The sequence below is a fragment of the Pleurodeles waltl genome, chromosome 6 (genome assembly GCF_031143425.1).
Source record: "Pleurodeles waltl isolate 20211129_DDA chromosome 6, aPleWal1.hap1.20221129, whole genome shotgun sequence".
Lineage (NCBI taxonomy): Eukaryota > Metazoa > Chordata > Amphibia > Caudata > Salamandridae > Pleurodeles > Pleurodeles waltl.
Window position 1 is genome coordinate 965,535,543 of NC_090445.1, and position 22,136 is coordinate 965,557,678.

The 22,136-nt window shown below is 46.7% G+C and overlaps 1 protein-coding gene across 2 annotated transcripts in view; it reads left to right on the forward strand.

Annotated features, from left to right (window-relative positions):
• The window catches only part of BTAF1 (B-TFIID TATA-box binding protein associated factor 1), a 927,996-nt gene that overhangs the window by 318,522 nt on the left and 587,338 nt on the right, over positions 1-22,136 (forward strand). For both annotated transcript variants that reach the window (XM_069239796.1, XM_069239795.1), the window contains exon 15: positions 18,266-18,370. In XM_069239796.1, the coding sequence (XP_069095897.1) occupies positions 18,266-18,370 (105 nt within the window). The remainder of the gene's footprint in view (positions 1-18,265; positions 18,371-22,136) is intronic.

The following is a 22,136-nucleotide window of genomic DNA, read 5'->3' on the forward strand; positions in this document are numbered from 1 at the left end:
AAGTTCAAAGGGTGAGAACCCTACTCCCTTCTGAGGCACCTCTCTGTAAGCGAAAAGCAGACATGGCAAGAGGACAGCCCATCTCCTTTTGAGTTTTTCAGGGAGCCCCATGATCATGCCCTTTAATGTCTTGTTGAATCTCTCAACAAGACCATTAGTTTGTGGATGCAAGGGTGTAGTGAATTTATAAGTCATTCCACATGTGTTTCAGGTATGCTGACATGAAGTTGGTACCTCTGTCAGACACCACCTCCTTAGGGAAGCCCACTCTGGTAAAGATACCAATGAGGGCCTTGGCTACTGCAGGGGCAGTAGTCGACCTAAGGGGAATAGCTTCAGGGTATCTAGTAGCATGATCCACTACTACTTGTATGTACATATTCCCTGAGGCTGTGGGAGGTTCAAGTGGACCCACTATGTCCACACCCACTCTTTCAAAGGGGACCCCCACCACTGGAAGTGGAATGAGGGGGGCCTTTGGATGTCCACCTGTCTTACCACTGGCTTGACAGGTGGTACAGGAGACACAAAACTCCTTGACTTTCTGGGACATGTTGGGCCAGTATAAGTGGTTGACTAGTCTCTCCCATGTCTTGGTTTGTCCCAAATGCCCAGCAAGAGGAATATCATGGGCTAAGGTCAGAATGAACTCTCTGAACTCCTGAGGCACTACCACTCTCCTATTGGCACCAGGCTTGGGATCTCTTGCCTTAGTGTACAGGAGTCCATCTTCCCAATAGACCCTATGTGTTCCAGTTTTCTTGCCATTGGACTCTTCAGAGCTTGCTGCCTAAGGCCTTCAAGAGAGGGACAGGTTTCTTGCCCCTAACACAACTGCTCCCTTGAGTGTCCCCCTGGGCCTAAGAGCTCAAACTGATAAGGTTCTAACTCCATAGGCTCAGTTCCCTCAGAGGGCAGAACTTCTTCCTGAGAAGAGAGGTTCTCTTTTTGTTGTTGTGTTGCAGCTGGTTTCCCAGTTGTCTTTCCTTTTCTCTTGGTAGGCTGGGCCCTTTTTCCAGACTCCAGCTCTACTTTTTCACCCTGAGCCTTGCACTGTGCCCTTGTCTTGACACAAACCAGTTCAGGGATACCCAGCATGGCTGCATGGGTTTTCAGTTCTACCTCCGCCCATGCTGAGGACTCCAGGTCATTTCCAAGCAAACAGTCTATTGGGATATTTGAGGAGACCACTACCTGTTTCAGGCCATTGACCCCTCCCCACTCTAAAGTTACCATAGCCATGGGATGTACTTTAGTCTGATTGTCAGCATTGGGGACTGGATAAGTTTGTCCAGCCAGGTATTGACCAGGGGAAACCAGTTTCTCTGTCACCATAGTGACACTGGCACCTGTATCCCTCAGGCATTCTACACTTGTCCCATTAATTAAGAGCTGCTGCCTGTATTTTAGCATATTAGGAGGCCAGGCAGCCAGTGTGGCTAAATCCACCCCACCCTCAGAGACTAATGTAGCTTCAGTGTGACACCTGATTTGCTCTGGGCACACTGTTGATCCCACTTGGAGACTAGCCATTCCAGTGTTAGCTGGAGTGGAGTTGGAAGTGTTACTTTTCTTGGGACAGGCCTTGTCTCCAGTTTGGTGTCCAGGCTGATTACAGCTACGACACCAGGCCTTTTTGGGATCAAAGTTTTTACCCTTGTACCCAAAATTGGTTTGTGAAGAGGCTCTGGGCCCACCCTCCTGTGCAGGTTGTTGGGGGCCTGTAGAAGACTCTTTACTATTTTTGTTTTTGGATGTCTCAACACCTTTCCCCTGGGGAGGCTTTGTGACCCCTTTCTTTTGGTCACCCCCTGTGGAAGTCTTGGTCACCCTAGTCTTGACCCAATGGTCCGCCTTCTTTCCCAATTCTTGGGGAGAAATTGGTCCTAGGTCTACCAGATGCTGATGCAGTTTATCATTGAAACAATTACTTAACAGGTGTTCTTTCACAAATAAATTGTACAGCCCATCATAATCATTTACACCACTGCCTTGAATCCAACCATCCAGTGTTTTCACTGAGTAGACCACAAAATCAACCCAGGTCTGGCTCGAGGATTTTTGAGCCCCCCTGAATCTAATTCTATACTCCTCAGTGGAGAATCCAAAGCCCTCAATCAGGGTTACCTTCATGAGGTCATAGGATTCTGCATCTTTTCCAGAGAGTTTGAGGAGTCTATCCCTACACTTTCCAGTGAAGATTTACCAAAGGAGAGCACCCCAGTGAGATTTGCTTACTTTTCTGGTTACACAAGCCCTCTCAAAAGCTGTGAACCATTTGGTGATGTCATCGCCATCTTCATATTTAGTTACAATCCCTTTGGGGATTTTCAACATGTCAGGAGAATCTCTATTTATGTTGCTGCCACCATTGATGGGACCTAGGCCCATCTCTTGTCTTTCCCTTTCTATGGCTAGGATCTGTCTTTCCAAAGGCAATCTTTTGGCCATCCTGGCTAGCAGGAGGTCATCTTCACTGAGGCTATCCTCAGTGATTCCAGAGGTGCTGGCCCCTCCTGTGAGGGAAGCAGCATCTCTGACTATCACATTTGGAATCGGGGATTGAGTGTCCCTGGGTTCCCTAGTTAGGACTGGAAGGGGGGAATTCTCCTCCAGTTCACTATTATCATCCTCTGGGTTGTCATCCCCAGAGGGGTTGGCTTTCTCAAACTCTGCCAAAAGCTCATGGAGCTGTAGTTTGGAGGGTCTTGAGCCAATAGTGATTTTCTTTAGGTTGCAGAGTGACCTTAGCTCCCTCATCTTAAGATGGAGGTAAGGTGTGAGGTCGAGTTCCTCCACATTCATCTCTGCACTAGACATTGTTTCTAAAAGTTGGAATACTTTTTAAGAATCTAAAACTAGTTCTAGAATCTAATTCAAACTTTCACAAAACTTTTAAACTCTAAAAGAAATGCTAACAGGGACTAACACCAGGCCCTAGCAGGATTTTTAAGAATTTTGAAAAATAGCTCAAATTGCAAAAATCCATTTCTAATGACAATTTTTGGAATTTGTCGTGTGATCAGGTATTGGCTGAGTAGTCCAGCAAATGCCAAGTCTTGTACCCCACCGCTGATCCACCAATGTAGGAAGTTGGCTCTGTATGCACTATTTCAAAGTAAGGAATAGTATGCACAGAGTCCAAAGGTTCCCCTTAGAGGTAAGATAGTGGCAAAACGAGATAATACTAATGCTCTATTTTGTGGTGGTGTGGTCGAGCAGTAGGCTTATCAAAGGAGTAGTGTTAAGCATTTGTTGTACACACCCAGGCAATAAATGAGGAACACACACTCAGACAATTCCAGGCCAATAAGTTTTTGTATAGAAAAATATATTTTCTTAGTTTATTTTAAGAACCACAGGTTCAAATTCTACATGTAATACTTTGCATGAAAGGTATTGCAGGTAAGTACTTTAGGAACTTTGAATAATCACAATAGCACATATACTTTTCAAATAAAACACATATAGCTATTTTAAAACTAGACACAGTGCAATTTTCACAGTTCCTAGGGGAGGTAAGTAATTGTTAGTTCTTGCAGGTAAGTAAACCACCTACGGGGTTCAAGTTTGGGTCCAAGGTAGCCCACCGTTGGGGGTTCAGAGCAACCCCAAAGTTACCACACCAGCAGCTCAGGGCCGGTCAGGTGCAGAGTTCAAAGTGGTGCCCAAAACGCATAGGCTTCAATGGAGAAGGGGGTGCCCCGGATCCAGTCTGCCAGCAGGTAAGTACCCGTGTCTTCGGAGGGCAGACCAGGGGGGTTTTGTAGGGCACCGGGGGGGACACAAGTTAGCACAGAAAGTACACCCTCAGCAGCACGGGGCGGACGGTTGCAGTGTGCAAACACACGTCGGTTTTTCAATTGGAATCAATGGGAGACCAAGGGGTCTCTTCAGCGATGCAGGCAAGTGGGGGGCTCCTCGGGGTAGCCACCACCTGGGCAAGGGAGAGGGCCTCCTGTGGGTCACTCCTGCACTGGAGTTCCGATCCTTCAGGTCCTGGGGGCTGCATGTGCAGGGTCTTTTCCAGGCGTCGGGATCTGAGAGTCAGGCAGTCGCGGTCAGGGGGAGCCTCTGGATTCCCTCTGCAGGCGTCGCTGTGGGGGCTCAGGGGGGGACAACTTTGGTTACTCACAGTCTCGGAGTCGTCGGGGGGTCCTCCCTGAAGTGTTGTTTCTCCACAAGTCGAGTCGGGGGCGTCGGGTGCATAGTTGCAAGTCTCACGCTTCTGGTGGGAAACGTGGTGGTCTTGAAGTTGCTTCTTTGGAAACAAAGTTGCAGTCTTTGGTGAACAGGGCCGCTGTTCTCGGGAGTTTCTTGGTCCTTCTAGAGCAGGGCAGTCCTCTGAGGATTCAGAGGTCGCTGGTCCTGGGGAAAGCGTCACTGGAGCAGTTTTCTTCAGAAGGGGGGAGACAGGCCGGTAGGGCAGGGGCCAAAGCAGTTGGTGTCTCCGTCTTCTCTGCAGTGTTTTTCAGCTCAGCAGTCCTCTTCTTCTTAGGTTGCAGGAATCTTGAGTTCCTAGGTTCAGGGGAGCCCCTAAATACAGAATTTAGGGGTGTGTTTAGGTCAGGGTGGGCAGTAGCCAATGGCTACTAGCCCTGAGGGTGGCTACACCCTCTTTGTGCCTCCTCCCAAGGGGAGGGGGGGGGGGGGGTCACATTCCTATCCCTATTGGGGGGGATCCTCCATCTGCAAGATGGAGGATTCCTAAAAGTCAGTCACTTCAGCTCAGGTTGCCTTAGGGCTGTCCTGACTGGTCAGTGACTCCTCCTTGTTTTTCTCATTATCTCCTCCGGCCTTGCCGCCAAAAGTTGGGCCGTGGCCGGAGGGGGCGGGCAACTCCACTAGCTGGAATGCCCTGTGGCGCTGTAACAAAGGGGGTGAGCCTTTGAGGCTCACCGCCAGGTGTTACAGCTCCTGCAAGGGGGAGGTGATAAGCATCTCCACCCAGTGCAGGCTTTACTAGCCACAGAGTGACAAAGGCACTCTCCCCATGTGGCCAGCAACATGTCTTGAGTGTGGCAGGCTGCTAAAACCAGTCAGCCTACACAGGTAGTTGGTGAAGGTTTCATAGGGCACCTCTAAGGTGCCCTCTGGGGTGTATGTTACAATAAAATGTACACTGGCATCAGTGTGCATTTATTGTGCTGAGAAGTTTGATACCAAACTTCCCAGTTTTCAGTGTAGCCATTATGGTGCTGTGGAGTTCGTGTTTGACAGACTCCCAGACCATATACTCTTACGGCTACCCTGCACTTACAATGTGTAAGGTTTGGCTTAGACACTGTAGGGGCACAGTGCTCATGCACTGGTGCCCTCACCTATGGTATAGTGCACCCTGCCTTAGGGCTGTAAGGCCTGCTAGAGGGGTGACTTATCTATACTGCATAGGCAGTGTGAGGTTGGCATGGCATCCTGAGGGGAGTGCCATGTCGACTTACTCGTTTTGTCCTCACCAGCACACACAAGCTGGCAAGCAGTGTGTCTGTGCTGGGTGAGGGGTCCCCAGGGTGGCATAAGATATGCTGCAGCCCTTAGAGACCTTCCCTGGCATCAGGGCCCTTGGTACCAGGGGTACCAGTTACAAGGGACTTACCTGGATGCCAGGGTGCGCCAATTGTGTAAACAAAAGTACAGGTTAGGGAAAGAACACTGGTGCTGGGGCCTGGTTAGCAGGCCTCCGCACTCTTTCAATTCAAAACATAGCATCAGCAAAGGCAAAAAGTCAGGGGGTAACCATGCCAAGGAGGCATTTCCTTACAGGGACTGAACCTGCTGTCCGATACCTGAGAAGAGCCTAGAAACTCTACCCGTTCTTGCATTTGTACCTAGTACATAGAAATGGATTCGCAAGAGTCATAAAGCTGGCTTTCTGTTCAAACTACAGGAATACAGCTAGCTCCAAGATGCCTTTCCTGAAACTGCCCTGCTGATCAGTGCAACTGGACCTGGTCTGGACTCTGCCAGCCACTCCGATTCTATTAATAGTTCCTCAGGACTTTCGAAGTATACTCCTGTCATGGATTGGGACTAAAAGAATTAGTCAGAAGGTCAAACCTTAGACCAGAGCAAACTTTGCTAGTGTTTCTGACCTGCTATCCATTGTGGTCAGCGTCCAGTTATGGCTAGATCTGGTTCTACAGCAGCTGTTGACTATATTTGGCACTTTGAGATTATTGGCACTGTTTTTAGATAAAATTTTGAACATTCATAACCCCTGTTCCCATTATTTGATTTTGTCATTTTGGTGTCAGTTTATTACAGTTTACTAAATTTGTCTAATTTGCCTTGGGCATTTTTGGTTTGTATAGCAACTTTGTTGCCATTTTGGTACTGGATAAATACTTTAGGCATTACCTCCAAGTTAAGCCTGTCTACTCTGCGACATAGCTCTGGTTCTCTAGTGGTTCACCCTGACAAGGATTGTGGTGATTGCTTGAGATGGGCACTTTCTTCCCCTCAGCTAATGACCTAGTTTCTTACAGTGACTTTGCTAAAGTGATATTGGAGAGAGGTGTTCATGTTGCAGGTACTGTCACGGTATGTGTTTGTGCGTGTGTGTGTCACTCTGCCATTGGTTTGATTGGAGGTGTCTCCAAGGAGATGGAGATGTAAAGCTCTGCCTTCTTCAGTATGGCTATGTACTCTGATTTGTGTACAGTGCTGGGCAGCTTTTCAAGAATCTACTTTCAAGGTACTGTTAAGCTCCCAAGCTATCCTTTGGGAGACCCTTTGCTACACAGTTATTGTGTTTTGTATTTGTCGTTCGTTCGTTTTGGTTTCTTCTTTTGAAACTATTTCAGTCTTTAGGCAAGTTCTTCGTACTCCGTTGTTTCTCTGAAAGGTGCATTGACACATGATTTTGAAAGATGCGCTCTACAGACCAACAATAATATGAAAATTATAATATTTTACAGGGCAGAAATCTGGTGGGTCCTGAAAGTTTGCAACCTTCAGTCTGCAAATTACACCCTTATTCATATCAAACGGTTAGAGTGAAGGGACCTGAGAACACTAGTGAACATTTTCATTACCCTGTTGCCATTGCAGCCATATGTACACATCTAGGGGTTCTAGCTCCACTTTGATGCTGTCTTGGACACTGGAAGGACTAATGTGTTTGAGCTATGTGTGGCTGTAGATACACACGTTGTGCATACTCCGGTCACCTTGTTTGGGTCCGGATGTGTCCAAGTTCTTTTTCTTCAAAGAATTATTTCAAGTTAAGAGGCAAAGTAACTCCTCCTTTCAATGATAATGCACATGGGCATTGACTCCATTATTAGATTGTTTTCTTTCCGCCATCTTGTTTGGATGTGTTCTTCCGTTTGCCGGTTCAACACTGTTATGAGCTCCCTTCGGTTTGTTGTTGACCCCTATACCAGTTAGTATTTTTGATTGCGTTCAATCACTGTGCTTCAAAAAAGGAGAAAACCCATCTCCTATTGATTTAACGTGCTCCAGTCGTGGCCTTTGGGCCTTGCTCTTTCAGGCCTTTTCTCACCTCATTGGTTTCAATCAAGAATGCACTGCTAATTGAATAGACTCCATTTCACTTCTGTCCCAGCTGCCATGCGAAATATAAGCATACCGGCCTCCACCAGGTTTGCAACCTGTGCCTGTCTCCTGACCATAACAAAAAAGACAGTGAGGCTTGTCAGTCCTTTTGATTGAAGAAAATGTTGTGACGTTTGGGTGAGTCACAGAGAAATGAATGATAGAGTACTTGAAGAGACACTCAATCTTCAGCCAACAAGATGTCAAGGAGAAAAAAATAAGACCTTCATGAGGCCTCTGCAGCTGAGGAAGAGGCCCTTTCCATCCAGGTCTCCGATATTGAAATCGGTGTGCAGATGCAGGACCTTCCTTCAGGACACCATGAAGTGAGTACCCATGCTTCTGTCCAACCAACCAAGAGACATTCAGTTAAAAAAAAAACTATGGCTCGTGTCACCAGTGTCAACAGGCCATGGTAGGCACTGACCGAGTTCTAAGGGTTTTCTGCCCGTCACCGAAACCGAAGCCAAAACCCTCCCTCTTCTGCAGAGAGCCAACCATCCTCATCAACAATCATCTGCCTCATAGGCTTCGAGCACCCTGGCCTCAACTACTTTGACTCAGAGCACCTCTGCACCAAAATCTAGTTGGGCACCCAAACCGTCCATACCGACATCGCCTCCAGAACTAATCCTCCAAACCATGCAGGAGAGGCTTGCTCCCAAACCGAAAAACTGAATATACAGCCTCTCACTGTTTTGGATTTTAGCAAAAGCATTGCAGCTGGCACTCATACCAACAAGGAGCCAATTATCTTTTGAAGAAGCTATTGACTTATCTGTGCCTCCTAAGAGGTAGGACATTGCAACCAGTCCTCTGCAGCCCCCTCTGCCTGCTTCTCCACCCATCTCCTCCACCCCCCCCCCCTCACCACCACCCACCTTCACCACACCACTGACCGTGATATAAGGGGACATTACACAACTAGAGTTCCCACAGCCCCATAATGGGGGGGAGCTTGTGTTTGGGGGGATGAGACAGATCTTTGGGACAGTTACGATATTGATTCCCCAGTGGATACTGACCCACACCTCTACCCGGCTAAGCCATTGCCCCTGATGATGTAACATCTTCTCAAGAACTGGTTGCAAAGGCCAAAGCATATCAAGTCCCTTTACGCAAAGATCCCATCGAAGATGATTTTCTCTTCGAAACCCTTTCCACCACCAGTAGGGCATGTCAATACCTGACTTTGTTGAAAGGGATGTTCCGCCTCTCGGATGAGCTTTTTAAGGACCGAGTGCAGGCATGAGCAATTACACCAAGGTTGGATAAGAAGTATAAAGCTACACCCTCAGGCCCAGCTTACATCAAGGGCCAACTTCCTCCAGACTCGCTGATGGTATCTAATGCCTGTAAGAGGTACGAATCCCAGACCAGAGCGGATGCTGCTCCACCTGCTAGAGTCCAAGCTCATCAACGCTTCAGGAAAAACACTCAAGGTTTTTTGGCAAGATACGACAGACCCATTGTGATGAAATGGAGGAACTCCTCCAACATCTCCTTGAGAAGTACAAGAAAAGGGGCCATGAAATTGTCCAAGAGCGCAAAATGATACCATATCATTCCATCAGGTGTGGGCTTGACTTAGCAGACACAGCTGCTAGGGGCATCAATACTAGTGCACTGCTGTGTAGACATGCTTGGCTACTCATATCTGCTGTAAGCCAGAGGTGCAGAAGACGCCCTTGAATGTCCCATTCAACAAACATTTGTTTGATCCCCAGGTAGACCAAACATTGGAAAACATGGCCACAGAAGTGGTTAAATGCATGGGGGTGCTCCAGGCCCCAACTCCTTGTGATTCCTTTCAGCATCCTGCATACAAATGGGGCACCAAATTTACACCGTCGGCTGTCTCTAGCTTGTCCTGCAGGCTACATGAGACCTCCTCTTCAAGGAGATATTGCAGAGGCATGTACAGAGGAGATAATTCCAAAGGTCGCAGGAAAGGTGCCTCTGCATGTAATGCACCATCCACCTCCAAGCAGTGGCTCTTCTCATTTCCCCCCCCCCCCGATCATCTAACACCTCTCAGGACGACTACAACATTTCTTCCCCACCTGGAAAAACATTACATCAGATCAGTGGGTTTTGGACATTATCAAACATGGATATTGTCTGGAAATCAACACACCTCTAAACATCCCACCTCACTAACAAAAACTCTCCTTAGAACATTAAAACCTGCTCAGACAAGAAGTCCAGGCTCTGTTGCTCAAAGGAGACCTAGAACCAGTCTCTCTTTCGTAGCAAGGCTCAGGAGTATGCTCCATATACTTTCTGTTTATCAAAAAAGAGAGCTACGACCTATACTAGACCTCAGGCAGTTAAACTCTTTCACATCCCAATCTACCCAGGTCACTTCAGATACCTCAGGTTCGTTATAGGGGGAAGGCATTACCAGTTCAAAGTGCTCTCATTCGGAGTTGCTGCTGCACCTTGTGTGTTCACCAAATGCCTAGCACTACATCTCCGCAGACCGAACATTCATGTCTTCCCATATCTGGACGACTGGCTCATCAAAGCCAGTACTCTTCCGCTGTGTCACCAACACTCTGACTACCTTGGATTTCTCCACCAACAAGGGTTTACCATCAACATACAAAAATCACACCTTCAACCTTCACAGATTCAACCGTATCTAAGAGCCATTCTCAACACACAATTGGGATTAGCCTACCCAAATGTAGCCAGGATTCAAGACATCCGAGCGCTACAAAAGTTTCAACCCAATCAACAAAACAGTCAAGACGATTATGCAACTCTCAGGTATGATGGCATTATGCATTGTTATAGTACCATATGCTCGACTAGAAAAGCGCCCGCTGCAGGAATGTCTGGCGTGTCAGTGGTTTCAGTCACAGGGATCAGTTACAAGATCTAGTGTTAGTAAACAGCCACACTCATCCCTCTCTGCAGTGGTGGAACACGAAACTTGTTAAAGCGGCTGCCATTCCTTGACCTTGTTCCCCAGATCATTCTCGCAGCTGTTGTGTCTCACAGGATAGAGTGCTCACCTCCAGTATCTCCAAGTTCAGGGCCTGTGGGACATCAAACACCAGGGTTTCCACATCAACTACCTCAAGATGTTCATCTAGCAGTGAAAGTGTTCCTAACTCATCTGATAGGCAAGGTTGTCTTGGTCTGGTGGACAACATGACAACCATGTATTAGCTAAACATTGGGGGGGACTTTGTACACTTATCTCGCCTTTTCATAAGATTTGGCGTTCAGTAATACTTAAACATCCATCTTCTAGAGGATTTCCTCCCAGGGACAGATGACTGCTGACCTCCTCAGCAGGATGTGACAAAAAGTCCATGAGTGGGAATTCAACCCCAAGTCCTCCTCCCATCCTTCCGCAAGTGGGGGTTTCCACAGATAGACCTGTTCGCAACTGCATACCATACAAAATGTCCCAACCTTACCTTCATGTTCCTACACCCTCTATCCAAGGGCAGTGCTCCATGGATGAACTGATCAGGGATATTTGCCTATGCTTTTCCTCCTCTCCCTCTTCTTCCAATTGTGGTTTGGAAGCTCAGGCAAACGTCTCACCCTCATTCTGCTAGATCCCACTTGGGTTTATCAACCATAATTCACCGTACTACTCAAGCTCTCTGTAGTTCCCCATGAGAAGCTTCCCCTCAACCCTGACCTTTTCACCCAGAACCATTGAGGAATCGGGCATCCAAATCCAACAGAGCTCAACCTTGCAGTTTGGCTTCTAAGGTCATAGAATTTGGTTACCTTAATCTCCCACCAGAATGTATGACCATTCTCAAAGAAGTTTGTAGATATACAACTAGGGAGTGTTACGGAGCTAAGTGGAAATGATTTGGCTTCTGCTACTGCAATAAACGCATTAGTCCATTTGATGCAACTATGCAAAACAATGTTTGCTATCTTCTCCATTTGCAGACTTCGGGCCTGGCCTACACTTGAGTACACTTACTTTTAGGTGCAGTGTGCTGCCTATGTACAAAACAGGTAACACTGAACCTTTGTCATAGTACCAGTTATTAAGGCACTTTTGGAAGGCCTTGAAACAGTGACTCCTTCCAGAGTTCCACCTGCATGGTATCTCAGTATTGTTCTCACCAGACTTATGGGTCCACCATTTGAACCATTAAATAACCTCCCCCTCCAATTTGTCTTGAAGGTTGTGTTTCCAGTGGCTATTAATTCACTTAGGTGTGTCGGTGAGCTCCAGGTATTAAACGTAAAAGAGACTTTATTCTGGTTACACAGAGATAGGGTGTTCCTTCGCACCAACTCAAAATTCCACCCAAAGGTTTCCCCTTTCCACTTGAGTTAGTTGAATTACCAGTTTGCTCTCTGCTGTGAGCTCAACCACTCACCTGAAAAGCAGGTTGTCTGCATGGGAGACGACGGTTCCCCCATCCTCCCAGGACACCCCTTGGCACTGTCAATCTTAACACAGGAGTCCCAGCAGGTGTCCCTAAACGGAGGGGGATTTGGATGACCGAGATACTGCAACTCCTGACTGGTGCAGGTGGTCGGTGTCACTGCGTTGTTGAGGGGTCAGGTTCTATACGGGAAAGGAACAGGTGTGACTTATGTGCTGCCCACTAAACAACTAACGCTCACGCACTCACTCAGACACCCCCAAATAATCACCGGTCATTTAACTTGCTTCCTTGTACTGTCTCTCCACTCCATGGGGCAGGCAGGAATGCGCCACTATTGCCTGGGACTTCTCTCTGTCCTATATCATGTTAAGTAATCACTCTTGACGTTGTTGCACACACTAAACATGTAACTTAACTAAAACACACAGCAGGAGTATTTTCTTCCCACAAGCAAATATGCATAAGCACTGGTTGAACAATAAAGCTCAGAAGACTTTCAAAACATGATTGCCCAGTGTTCATTTTTGTGACAATTACTGACATTGAGCATGGATCAACCCTGAAAATGATTTGTAGGAATTTGTGATTTTGTTACAGGCTGCACACAAACATTAATGAGGGTTACGTTCTTAGAGCACGGTTTTAGGTGTTGCTTTCTTTCACAGGTTACAAGTTAAAAACAAGGGGTTGGAAAAGAGTAATAATAAAAATAATCAGGGCTAAACAATCTTTCAGACATCCTTGACAGTCTCTTTCGGCAATGAAAGTCACCAAAGTCTTTTTTTTTATTTTTTTTAAATACACAAATTATTAGCTCAAAAGCAATCACACTATGAGTGCCTTTTAATTTGTCACTTAGCTTTACTGGAAGAAGTCCTGGATCCTGGTTGCCGAGCAACGGTGAGAAAGCCTTGGGGAATTCTCTGCTGGGTTGGCTCTAGAACTCAGCTTAGTCTTTTCCCTGGTGCCTGGCAACAGTGAAGAAGCTTGGAGGAGTTGGCTGACCCTCTTGACCTAAGCTCTGCAGAAACAGGAAACAAAGCCAAGTACTGCCTGACCTGTGTGAGGCTATTTATAGTCTCTCTTGGAAGAAATCCAAGAGCAGGAGGGTGTTGTCTAGCAACCAGGACATCTGCTGTCTAGAAATGTGCAGAGGCTCGGGTGTTTACAAACCGCCCAGTTGAAGCAGAATAAACAAGCCTTGGCAATGGCACTGTGCTCATTAGCAGAAACAAGTAACAGGCCTTGATTAAACCCAGCAATGGCAATTCAGTGCAGTTAACCAAATCTATTATTTAATGTAACATGATTGAGCCAGCATCCCTGGGGTAGCTGGCTGCACACAACACAAGAACTAGACCTAGACGAGGGAATCACACCATCTGCAACTTTATTTAGTTGTGGAGAGTGCTCTTCATACAGTAGACATGAAAAGAGTGCTAATGTATTAGGCGCTCCAAAAAACCTAACAACTCTTTGTTGCTTTTTTGCCTCTCACAAAGGAAAGCCCATATCTAAATCTGGTATTTCTAGATTCTGAATTAAATGCATTCATACATGCTGCGCCAAAGCTAAAAACGTTGCCCAGACTCCTTATTGCACACTCTGCCTGTAAGATAGGCATCTCTATGGCTTTCCTGAGCAATTCCATTAGCTGAAATTTGTAAGGCAGGCCCACCCACTTTTACTAAACATTGTGTGGATGTTTTAGCATGTCAACAAGCTAATGTAGAACAGCCAGTGCTGTGTACCCTTTTCCAAACAACTGCAACACACACAGGTTAGGCACTGCTTTAGTCTATGCATAGCATGTGTATCAACAGCCAAACGTGCCTTGAACGGAATGTTACTTACCCTGTAAGCATCTGGCAGTGGCATGTAGCGGTGCTGATTCACATGGGCCAACCTTCCTCCTCGGACACCTGTGGCCGTTGCAGTTCCATCTTACAATTTCTTATGCATGGAGAACTCTTTACTAATGCTTACACAAACTTCATTTTGAAACAATCTAACAATGGAGTCTATGTCCATGTGCATTATCACCGAAAGGAGCAATCACTTTGCCTCATGACTCGAACGACTTCTTCAAAAGAAAAACAACTTGCCCATAGCCGGACCCAACAATTGATGACAGGGGTATGCAGAGCATGTGAATCTACAGCAGTTCATTCCACAAACAGATACTTAGAGTGAGTAACGTTCCATATGGAGCCAAAATAAATGCAGACTAAGATTGCCAAGAGTGCCAGGAGAAGACATTGTGCAGAAACCAAGGAGGCATGCTATGTCACCACTATAAGGATCTCTTCTCTACAACTCAAAACAACAATACTTGGTGTTAGGTTTCAGCAGCTCAGTTCCAAGGGGAAAATTCTTAACACTGTCTTTAGTCTGGTGTTTCTTGAACTCCAGCTCTAACTGCAAGTGGGAGAAATTTAGCTGCCAAATGGACCTTCTAGGTGAACCGTGGTTTTTAGATGCAATTATCCAAAACTTCATGTAAAATTTTTGAGTATACCCAGAACTCGCAGATATAAGTAATACAAGTTCCCTCTTGAACTTTCCAGAGACAATTTATGATTGTTTATTTTATGTTGTCAGGTCTATATTGAGAGTTCAGGTCCTTTTGTTGGCAAACATAGCATGTTTGTGGGGTTTTTCTGTATATGTACCTGCATTTCTTTCAGAGGGGATAGATGAATGCCATGCATATTTACCTAAGAACACAATCTGAATGGAGTTTGAGCTTCTGAGGGTGGCATTTGATGGAATTCCCAATAAAAAATATAAAAAAAAAAGTCCACTAACTAATGTTGGCATAGCTGTTCCTTCAGATGGGTGCTTTCTTCCCATATGTACGCCTTAGTTTAGAAGGAAAGGCAGATGGCAGTTATCTGTCGGTGCTCACCACCAACCTTTTGTTGTAACTGGTTACTTGACCTTATTTTTTTTATTTTGGGCCTCTGTAAGGCGTTATGGCCAATACATTTCAACACAACTTCAACACTAAGTGTGTCTTTCAGGGTTTTAATGCTGGGATGTGTGAAAACAGATTAAGAGTAGCTGAACTGAGATGGATTGATATGCTTTAAGATGTAGAAGAAAAAACCCATTTGTAAAGATTGGTTTGAAATCAGGCTTTGACTTTAGTTGAGGATGTAACCAGGATTTAAACTGAAATCCATTAATCCCAGACTACAAGGAGGAAGTGTTTGTTTTGGTTTGAAAATATAATTATCTGATAGGGACTTCTAGTTACAGAGTCCTTACCTTAGAATTTTTCCCCAGGCGTCAGACTGGATCTGGAGATTTTTTCTTCGAGCAATACCCTTGCACGTCTCTAGGTGGCATTGGTCGCCTCTACGGGCGTCCTTGGCATCGTAGTCGCTGTGATGACGTTGAGAGTAGTACATAGACGGCGCCTCAGTGCAGTGACGTCAGTTCTTTTCTTTCTGCACCATGTGCTGAACTGGAGAGAGCTACCCTTGGTCTCTTTTTGACTGACTGACACTTGTCGACTTTTTGTGAGGTTTTTGGTGCATCGAAGGATGTCACCAAAGACTGGCTTCCAGTCGTGCAAGGACGGTCACCGCATGATGTCAGTGACGGAACTGCATCAAGTCTGTGGTGCCTGGAGAGTGACCACGACCCAAAGTCCTGCTCAGAGTTCCGGGCCATGCACCCAAAGGCCTTGAAGGAGTGATCCCTCTAGTTGATGGCGGCCCAGCGCTTGACTCTGCATAGGTCTCTGTCGCGCTCGAGAGGAAGGTCTCAAGACCTGTTGCGGAGCCACCACCACTCATCTTCGAAGTCTTCAAGTCAAGGTAAGAAGATGTTAAAGAAATTCCATCATCCTTCGACTTCACCCGTCACTCGGCTGATGTGATGCGGGTGGAGCGTCAACGCTCGAGGCTTCCATCTTCGGAGCCTGCTTTTGGGTCTGAAACTTGTCTCCCCGAGTTTCCGGGAGCTGGGTGACCCCTCCCAATTAAAGCATTGGGTCAACAGAAGATCCCTCTCCCTTCCCCAACCAGATCTATGCATAGTGACGGACGCGTCACTTCTGGAATGGGGCTGCCATATCGGAGAGGTGGAGATCAGAGGCCTCTTGTCTCTGGTGGAGTCTGGGCTCCATATCAATCTTCTGGAGCTCTGGGCATGAGTCTTGCGTTGAAAGCATTTCTTCCTGCTCTCAGAGTAAAAGTAGTGCAAGTGTTCACTACCGACATGTGATACTGCAACCAAAAGGGTGGAGTAGGGTACTGGATGCTTTGTCAGGAGGCGCTACGCTTCTGGACATGGATGGCACATCAGGACATCACCCTTGTGGTTCAACATCTGGCGGGCTCTCTAAACGCTAGAGCAGACAAACTCAGCCATCGATGCATAGCAGATCACAAATGGCATCTCTGTCTGGAGGTGGCACAAGGTCTCTTTCAGCAGTGGGGAGATCCTTGGTTTGATCTGTTCACCTCCGTAGAGAACTCTCAATGTCAGCTGTTTTCCACGTTGGAGTTTCCAAGATGGCACTCGCTTGGAGTCGCTTTTCGTCTCAAGTGGAATGCTGGCCTCCTTTACGCCTATACCACTTCTGTCCAGAGTTCTCAAGTAGATCAAGGATGACCAGGCCCAAGTTATCTTGGTGGCTCTGGACTGGGCACAGAGTATGGCATCCAGAACTTTTGAGCATGGCCACAGATCCTCCACTCAGACTGCCCCTTCGGGAGGATCTTTGGTCACAGCAGAATGGGACGGTTCTTCACCCGAACCTGTCTAATCTCCGCCTTCGTGTGTGGAGATTGAGCAGCAGCAGTTGACAGCCTTTGACCATTCCACACGAAGTCTGTGATGTAATCTTGGCAGCCAGGTGTCCCTCCACCAAAACAGCATACGTCTGACGTTGGCATAAGTTTGTAACATGGTGTACCAACAAATCTGTTCCCCTTTCTGAGATTGTTTTGTTCATTCTTTCCGTGGACAAATAAGGCTCTACTTTGACTCACTTAAGGGCTATTTATCGGCTATCTCAGCCTTTCGTAGGTTGCTTGATCAGCCTTCACTCTTTCTCCTATTGTTAGTAGATTCCTTAAGGGCACCTCAGTGGAACCTCAATTTTGTACTCCCTTTGAGCCAATGCACAATTGTCCTTTACGGCTCCTTACTTTCAAGACTGTTTTTCTTGTTGCCATCACTTCTGCTCGCAGAGCCCGTGAGCTTCAAGCTGTATCTTCAAAACCCCCATTTTTGTCTGTGCACCCCGACAAAGTGGTGTAAAACGTGACAAAGTGGTGTTACGTACTAAGGCTTCCTTCCTTCCCAAAGTTGTTAAACCTTTTCATGTAGGCCAGTCCATTACTTTGCCTATTTTTTTTATGTACCTCCACATCCTTCTCATGAGGAGGAGAGACTCCACCATCTAGATCCAAAAAGAGCTTTGGCATTCTATCTCAGTTGTACTAAAGAATTCTGGGTGGACAATCAAATCTTTGTTGGATATGTAGGTGCGAAGAAAGGGAATGCAGTGCAAAAACGTACCATCTCACGATTGGTACTTCTTTGCATCAAAATGTGCTACGCTTTGGCAAAGAAGCAACCCCCTATGGGCTTGCTGACTCATTCAACCAGAGTAACTGCTGCATCCACAGTGTTAGCACGCGGAGTTCCTGTCCGGGATATATGTCAGGTAGCCACGTGGGCATCCCTGCACACATTTACTAAAAATTACTGCCTGGACAGTTTGGTCCTTAGGGACAGCTACTTTCTAGTATGATCTTGGTTCTCAGCCCACCTCCGAGGATGGCATTGCTTGAGTATCTATTCTAAGGTAAGGAATCTGCAACTAGAAGTCTCTATCAGATGTACAAGATACTTACCCTTGGTAACAATATATCTGGTAGAGGCATATTCTAGTTGCAGATTCCTTACCAACCCACCCATCCTCTCTGCTTGCGAACTGATTTATAGGGACAGCACTTCCCCATTCAGGGCCTTATCTCTGGCTCACCAATTTCGGATTTCTTCGCGGCTCTGCGCTTTGGCATGGAAAGTTGTGAAAAGAAACTGATGTCACTGTGCTGAGGCGGCGTCTATGTACTACTCCCAATGTCATCATGTTGACTACGACACCCTCTGAGTCGACCGACTCCGCCTACCAGCGCGCAAGAGTATTGGTCGAAGAAAAAAATCTCTGGATCCAGTCTGACGCCTGGGGAAAATTCTAAGGTATGGAGTCTGCAACCAGAATGTCTCTACCAGATATATAATTGCCAAAGGTAAGTAATATGTACAACTAAGCATTTCCATTTGTAACCCACTTTTTGTCTAACTTACAGAGCTGTTCCCTCTGGCTGACTCCTATTCTTCAAGACATGCTGAGGCACATCTTCCAATTTTGTATTCTGGAAAGCAACCAAGAAATTCTGGACCTTATTCACAAGGTAATGTATGATTTTTTTTTTTTTCCCCAGCAGACCACTTTTGTGTGTATATTGTTCAGGAAAAAATAAGCATATCCAAGCCCAATTTTGTTGTTCTGGAATGCTCTCCAGGTGCCAGATGGGTTCTGAAATTTTTATCCAGCAACGCTCTTGTGTGACTGAGTGAACACATAAGGACCACCTCTGTGTGATGACTTCAGTTCCGTTCTTTCCATGCCTACCAGTATGTCTCCTAAACAAAATTCAGTGTGCTTGGGAACAACTGTCACCATCTGAAACTACATGTTTCAAGCTATGCTGTGACTGTGGAAAACTGATGTTGGTCACGGAGTTTAACAAGGTATTGGTGGTGTTTCAGCTTGGGTACAAGACTCCAAATGAATGTGCCCTCCTTCACCCGAAGGCAATCTGGGGTTAAGAAGTTGATATGGCCATGACTTATGTTCGGAAACATACAAGTGCTGCACCAGGTCGCGGACTCTGTCATAGTCCTGAGGCCATTCCCACAAGAGGTCTACTTCATGGTCAAAGTCCTCCAGTAACTTCAAATCTTAAGTCCAACTGCAGTAAAAAAAAAAAGAAAAAGCAATGCTCTAGCCCACCCCACCACTCGGTATCCAAGGAGAAGGTGTGAGGGTGTCATAATGTCATTTGACCTCTCTGAATCTCCAGTTGCAGAGCAGATTTCCCCCAACTGATGGCAGTGTGCCCCCATTTACCTGGGCCTTTGGCTGCACCACAGCAGATTGAGGCCTCAGAGGCCAGGTTTCAGATTTTCGGCACACTTCTCCCTATCCTTTTGGTGTGACTTCAGGCCCCCAGAGAACAGCAGGGGCTTCCAGTCTAGTTCCTTTCAGTCAGATCCATCCCCAGCAACATCTGACTTATGGCTCGTTCCGTGTCCCATACAGACTGAACACAAGCCTACTCCTACTCCAGGGGCCATTCCTCATCTACGCTGGTAGAGAATCCAGTGCTGATTCCGCTGTTGGACCTGAACAGACATCAGTCTTTCAGTCGCAGTGTTTCGATCCCTCCCTCTCCTGTGGAATGTGCAAGGTGGAGAGGCCTCGCCAGGGTACCAGGCGTGTTCATGAATTAAGGTTCTATGTAGGGCCTTGATTTGTCCCTCGATTATGCAGTAGGGTATTAAAAACGGGATTTTAGATTTTGCAACAGCTTTCTTTTGAAGATTTTGCGCTTTTGAGTTGCTGTAAAATATATTTTTGTATTTTTTTTCATGCAAAGATAGCATCTAAGTGTGCATAAGGGTGCTAAATCCATACACTAGGTATAAAAGTAGCATTATGAACGTGAGTGTCCCATGTGATCCTGCTAATATGCCTTAATAAATAGGTATGCTTAAATTAAGGACCTTTATTCACCGTTTACATTTTATCAGAATGACGCCCTTAGCTGATATTCGACCCCCAGACTATGGGGGTCATTCTAACCCTGGCGGTAAAAACCGCCAGGGTGAATGACCGTGGTAGCACCGCCAACAGGCTGGCGGTGCACCGCTGGGCATTCTGACCGCGGCAGTTCAGCCGCGGCCAGAAACGGAAAGTCGGCGGTGTACCGCCGACTTTCCGCTGCCCTTGAGAATCCTCCATGGCGGCGGAGCGCGCTCCGCCACCATGGGGATTCTGACACCCCCTACCGCCATCCTGTTCCTGGCGGGTCTCCCGCCAGGAACAGGATGGCGGTAGGGGGTGCCGCAGGGGCCCCCGTTAGAGGGCCCCAAAAAGAATTTCAGTGTCTGCCTAGCAGACACTGAAATTCGCGACGGGTGCTACTGCACCCGTCGCACTCCAGCAACTCCGCCGGCTCCATTCGGAGCCGGCTTCATCGTTGCTGGGTCTTTCCCGCTGTGCTGGCGGGCGGCCTTTTGGCGGTCGCCCGCCAGCACAGCGGGAAAGCCAGAATGGCCGCCGCGGTCTTGTGACCACGGTGCGGTCATTTGGCGGTAACCGCATGGCGGGCGGCGACCGCCGCCGTTAGAATCACCGCCTATGTACTCTACAGTATGCTTTTGTCTTTAGATTCAAAGAGATCCGTATTAGCAAGGATCAGGGGCCTTACACACGTTTTAATCGGACTCACTTTGTTAAAATGAGACGAGTCAATCGTAGGTCGCTGCTTAAAATGCTTCTGTTCAAGATCACCCTGACGTGTATTTCCTCTGGACTTCATCACTACACGTAGTTCAGCTGGAGAGCCATATGCTTTGCAGAGCTCTTGTTTATTTTTGGGCTTCATGGTATCTTTATATTTCAGCTGAGCGCTGTACAGGGTCAAAGGTAAGCATAAAATCAACGACTGATGTGAGAAGGTGCGACTGATGGGAGAAGGTGCTGGTTTGTTTTTTAAGATGTAAGCCTTCAAGAGCAGAGTTCGGTGGCCCTGATGGATACAGTAATACTATTCCAGTTGCTGGGTGCATAGATGGAAAATGCCAGCTGCCTTTTTTTCTTTTTTACACTAATAGGTCTGCAGTCTAAGAAGTGGTGTGTAGCATTTCTCTGAGACTGACCTTGTCACCAGCCTAGATATTGCCAAATTGCATCAAGTTCCAGAGACTCCCCTACAGACTAATCTATGGGCCTACATATTGTAGCTCTGTCTTCCTTTTCATGCATGCCATCCTAAAACATTTCATCCTCTTAATGTGATTTTCAGGCACAACGTGCTGAACAGGAACATCCTTGATAATATTTCAGAACGATAGCTCACCCCAAAACCCAATTCTCTCCCCTCCCACCCCCCCCCCCCACCCCACACACACACACCTCTTTTTGGAAGCGCACACTCTTTACATTAAAGAGCAGTGAACTCTGAAGAGGTCCTTCCTCACGGTATTCATTCATATTCTCTATTTTGCTTTTTATGAGAGGATCCCTAAACGGCAAGAGTTTATTTGAACTTTTTTCTACATAAGTAGCACATTTCTTCCCAAGTTAGGGGTGGGTGGGAGATTAGGGTTTTTGGGGGGGGGGGGGGGGGGGGGAGTTAAACTAGAACAGAAAATACACCCAGGCACCAAAATAAGAGGCTTTCATTACCGAGTCAGTATTGAACTTGTACACACGGTCTGAATTGATCCGTTGTAAGGTATGGAATCCTACATGCTTTTGTGCTGACTACAGGTAATGTTTGTGGCACGATCAGGGACATGAATGGTAGAAACCGACCTACAGATAATAAAACAGGCCACAAACAGCCAAAAATACGGCTCGCTTACTGACCTGTCAGACCAGCCCTTCTGCCACCACCAGATTGCCCTGTAGACCAGTCTGACATCATGTCAGAAGGGGCAGGTTCTAACTATCAGTAGTAGAGCTGCGGACGTGAGGTCCAGCAGGGGCCCCTCTGTTCAAGTAAGCCTGGAACCTGTGACATTTGTCACTAAATGTCGTTTTTTAAAAACTGATTTTTATTGGCATAAGCACAAGACATCAAACCAAAACACAATATAGAACATCAATAATCTAGGATTCGTTGTTGAGATCCAAGAAGTTGAGACTGGTAAGCGGGCAGAAATCAATGTCAGGGAAACAACCAATTGTATAACGAACAATATAGGTGGGATGTAGCCATATCCAATGATAGTGATCATAAATAGGTCTGGTAAAATATATCGAACAACAAACAAGACAAGCATCAGATTCCTGAGCCATCCTATGCTGTCCATCCCACGAAAGAATCCAGAGAACAACGCAGCAGGAAGGCAGCCCACATCTAGTGCTCTGCAAGCTGTGTTCTGTGC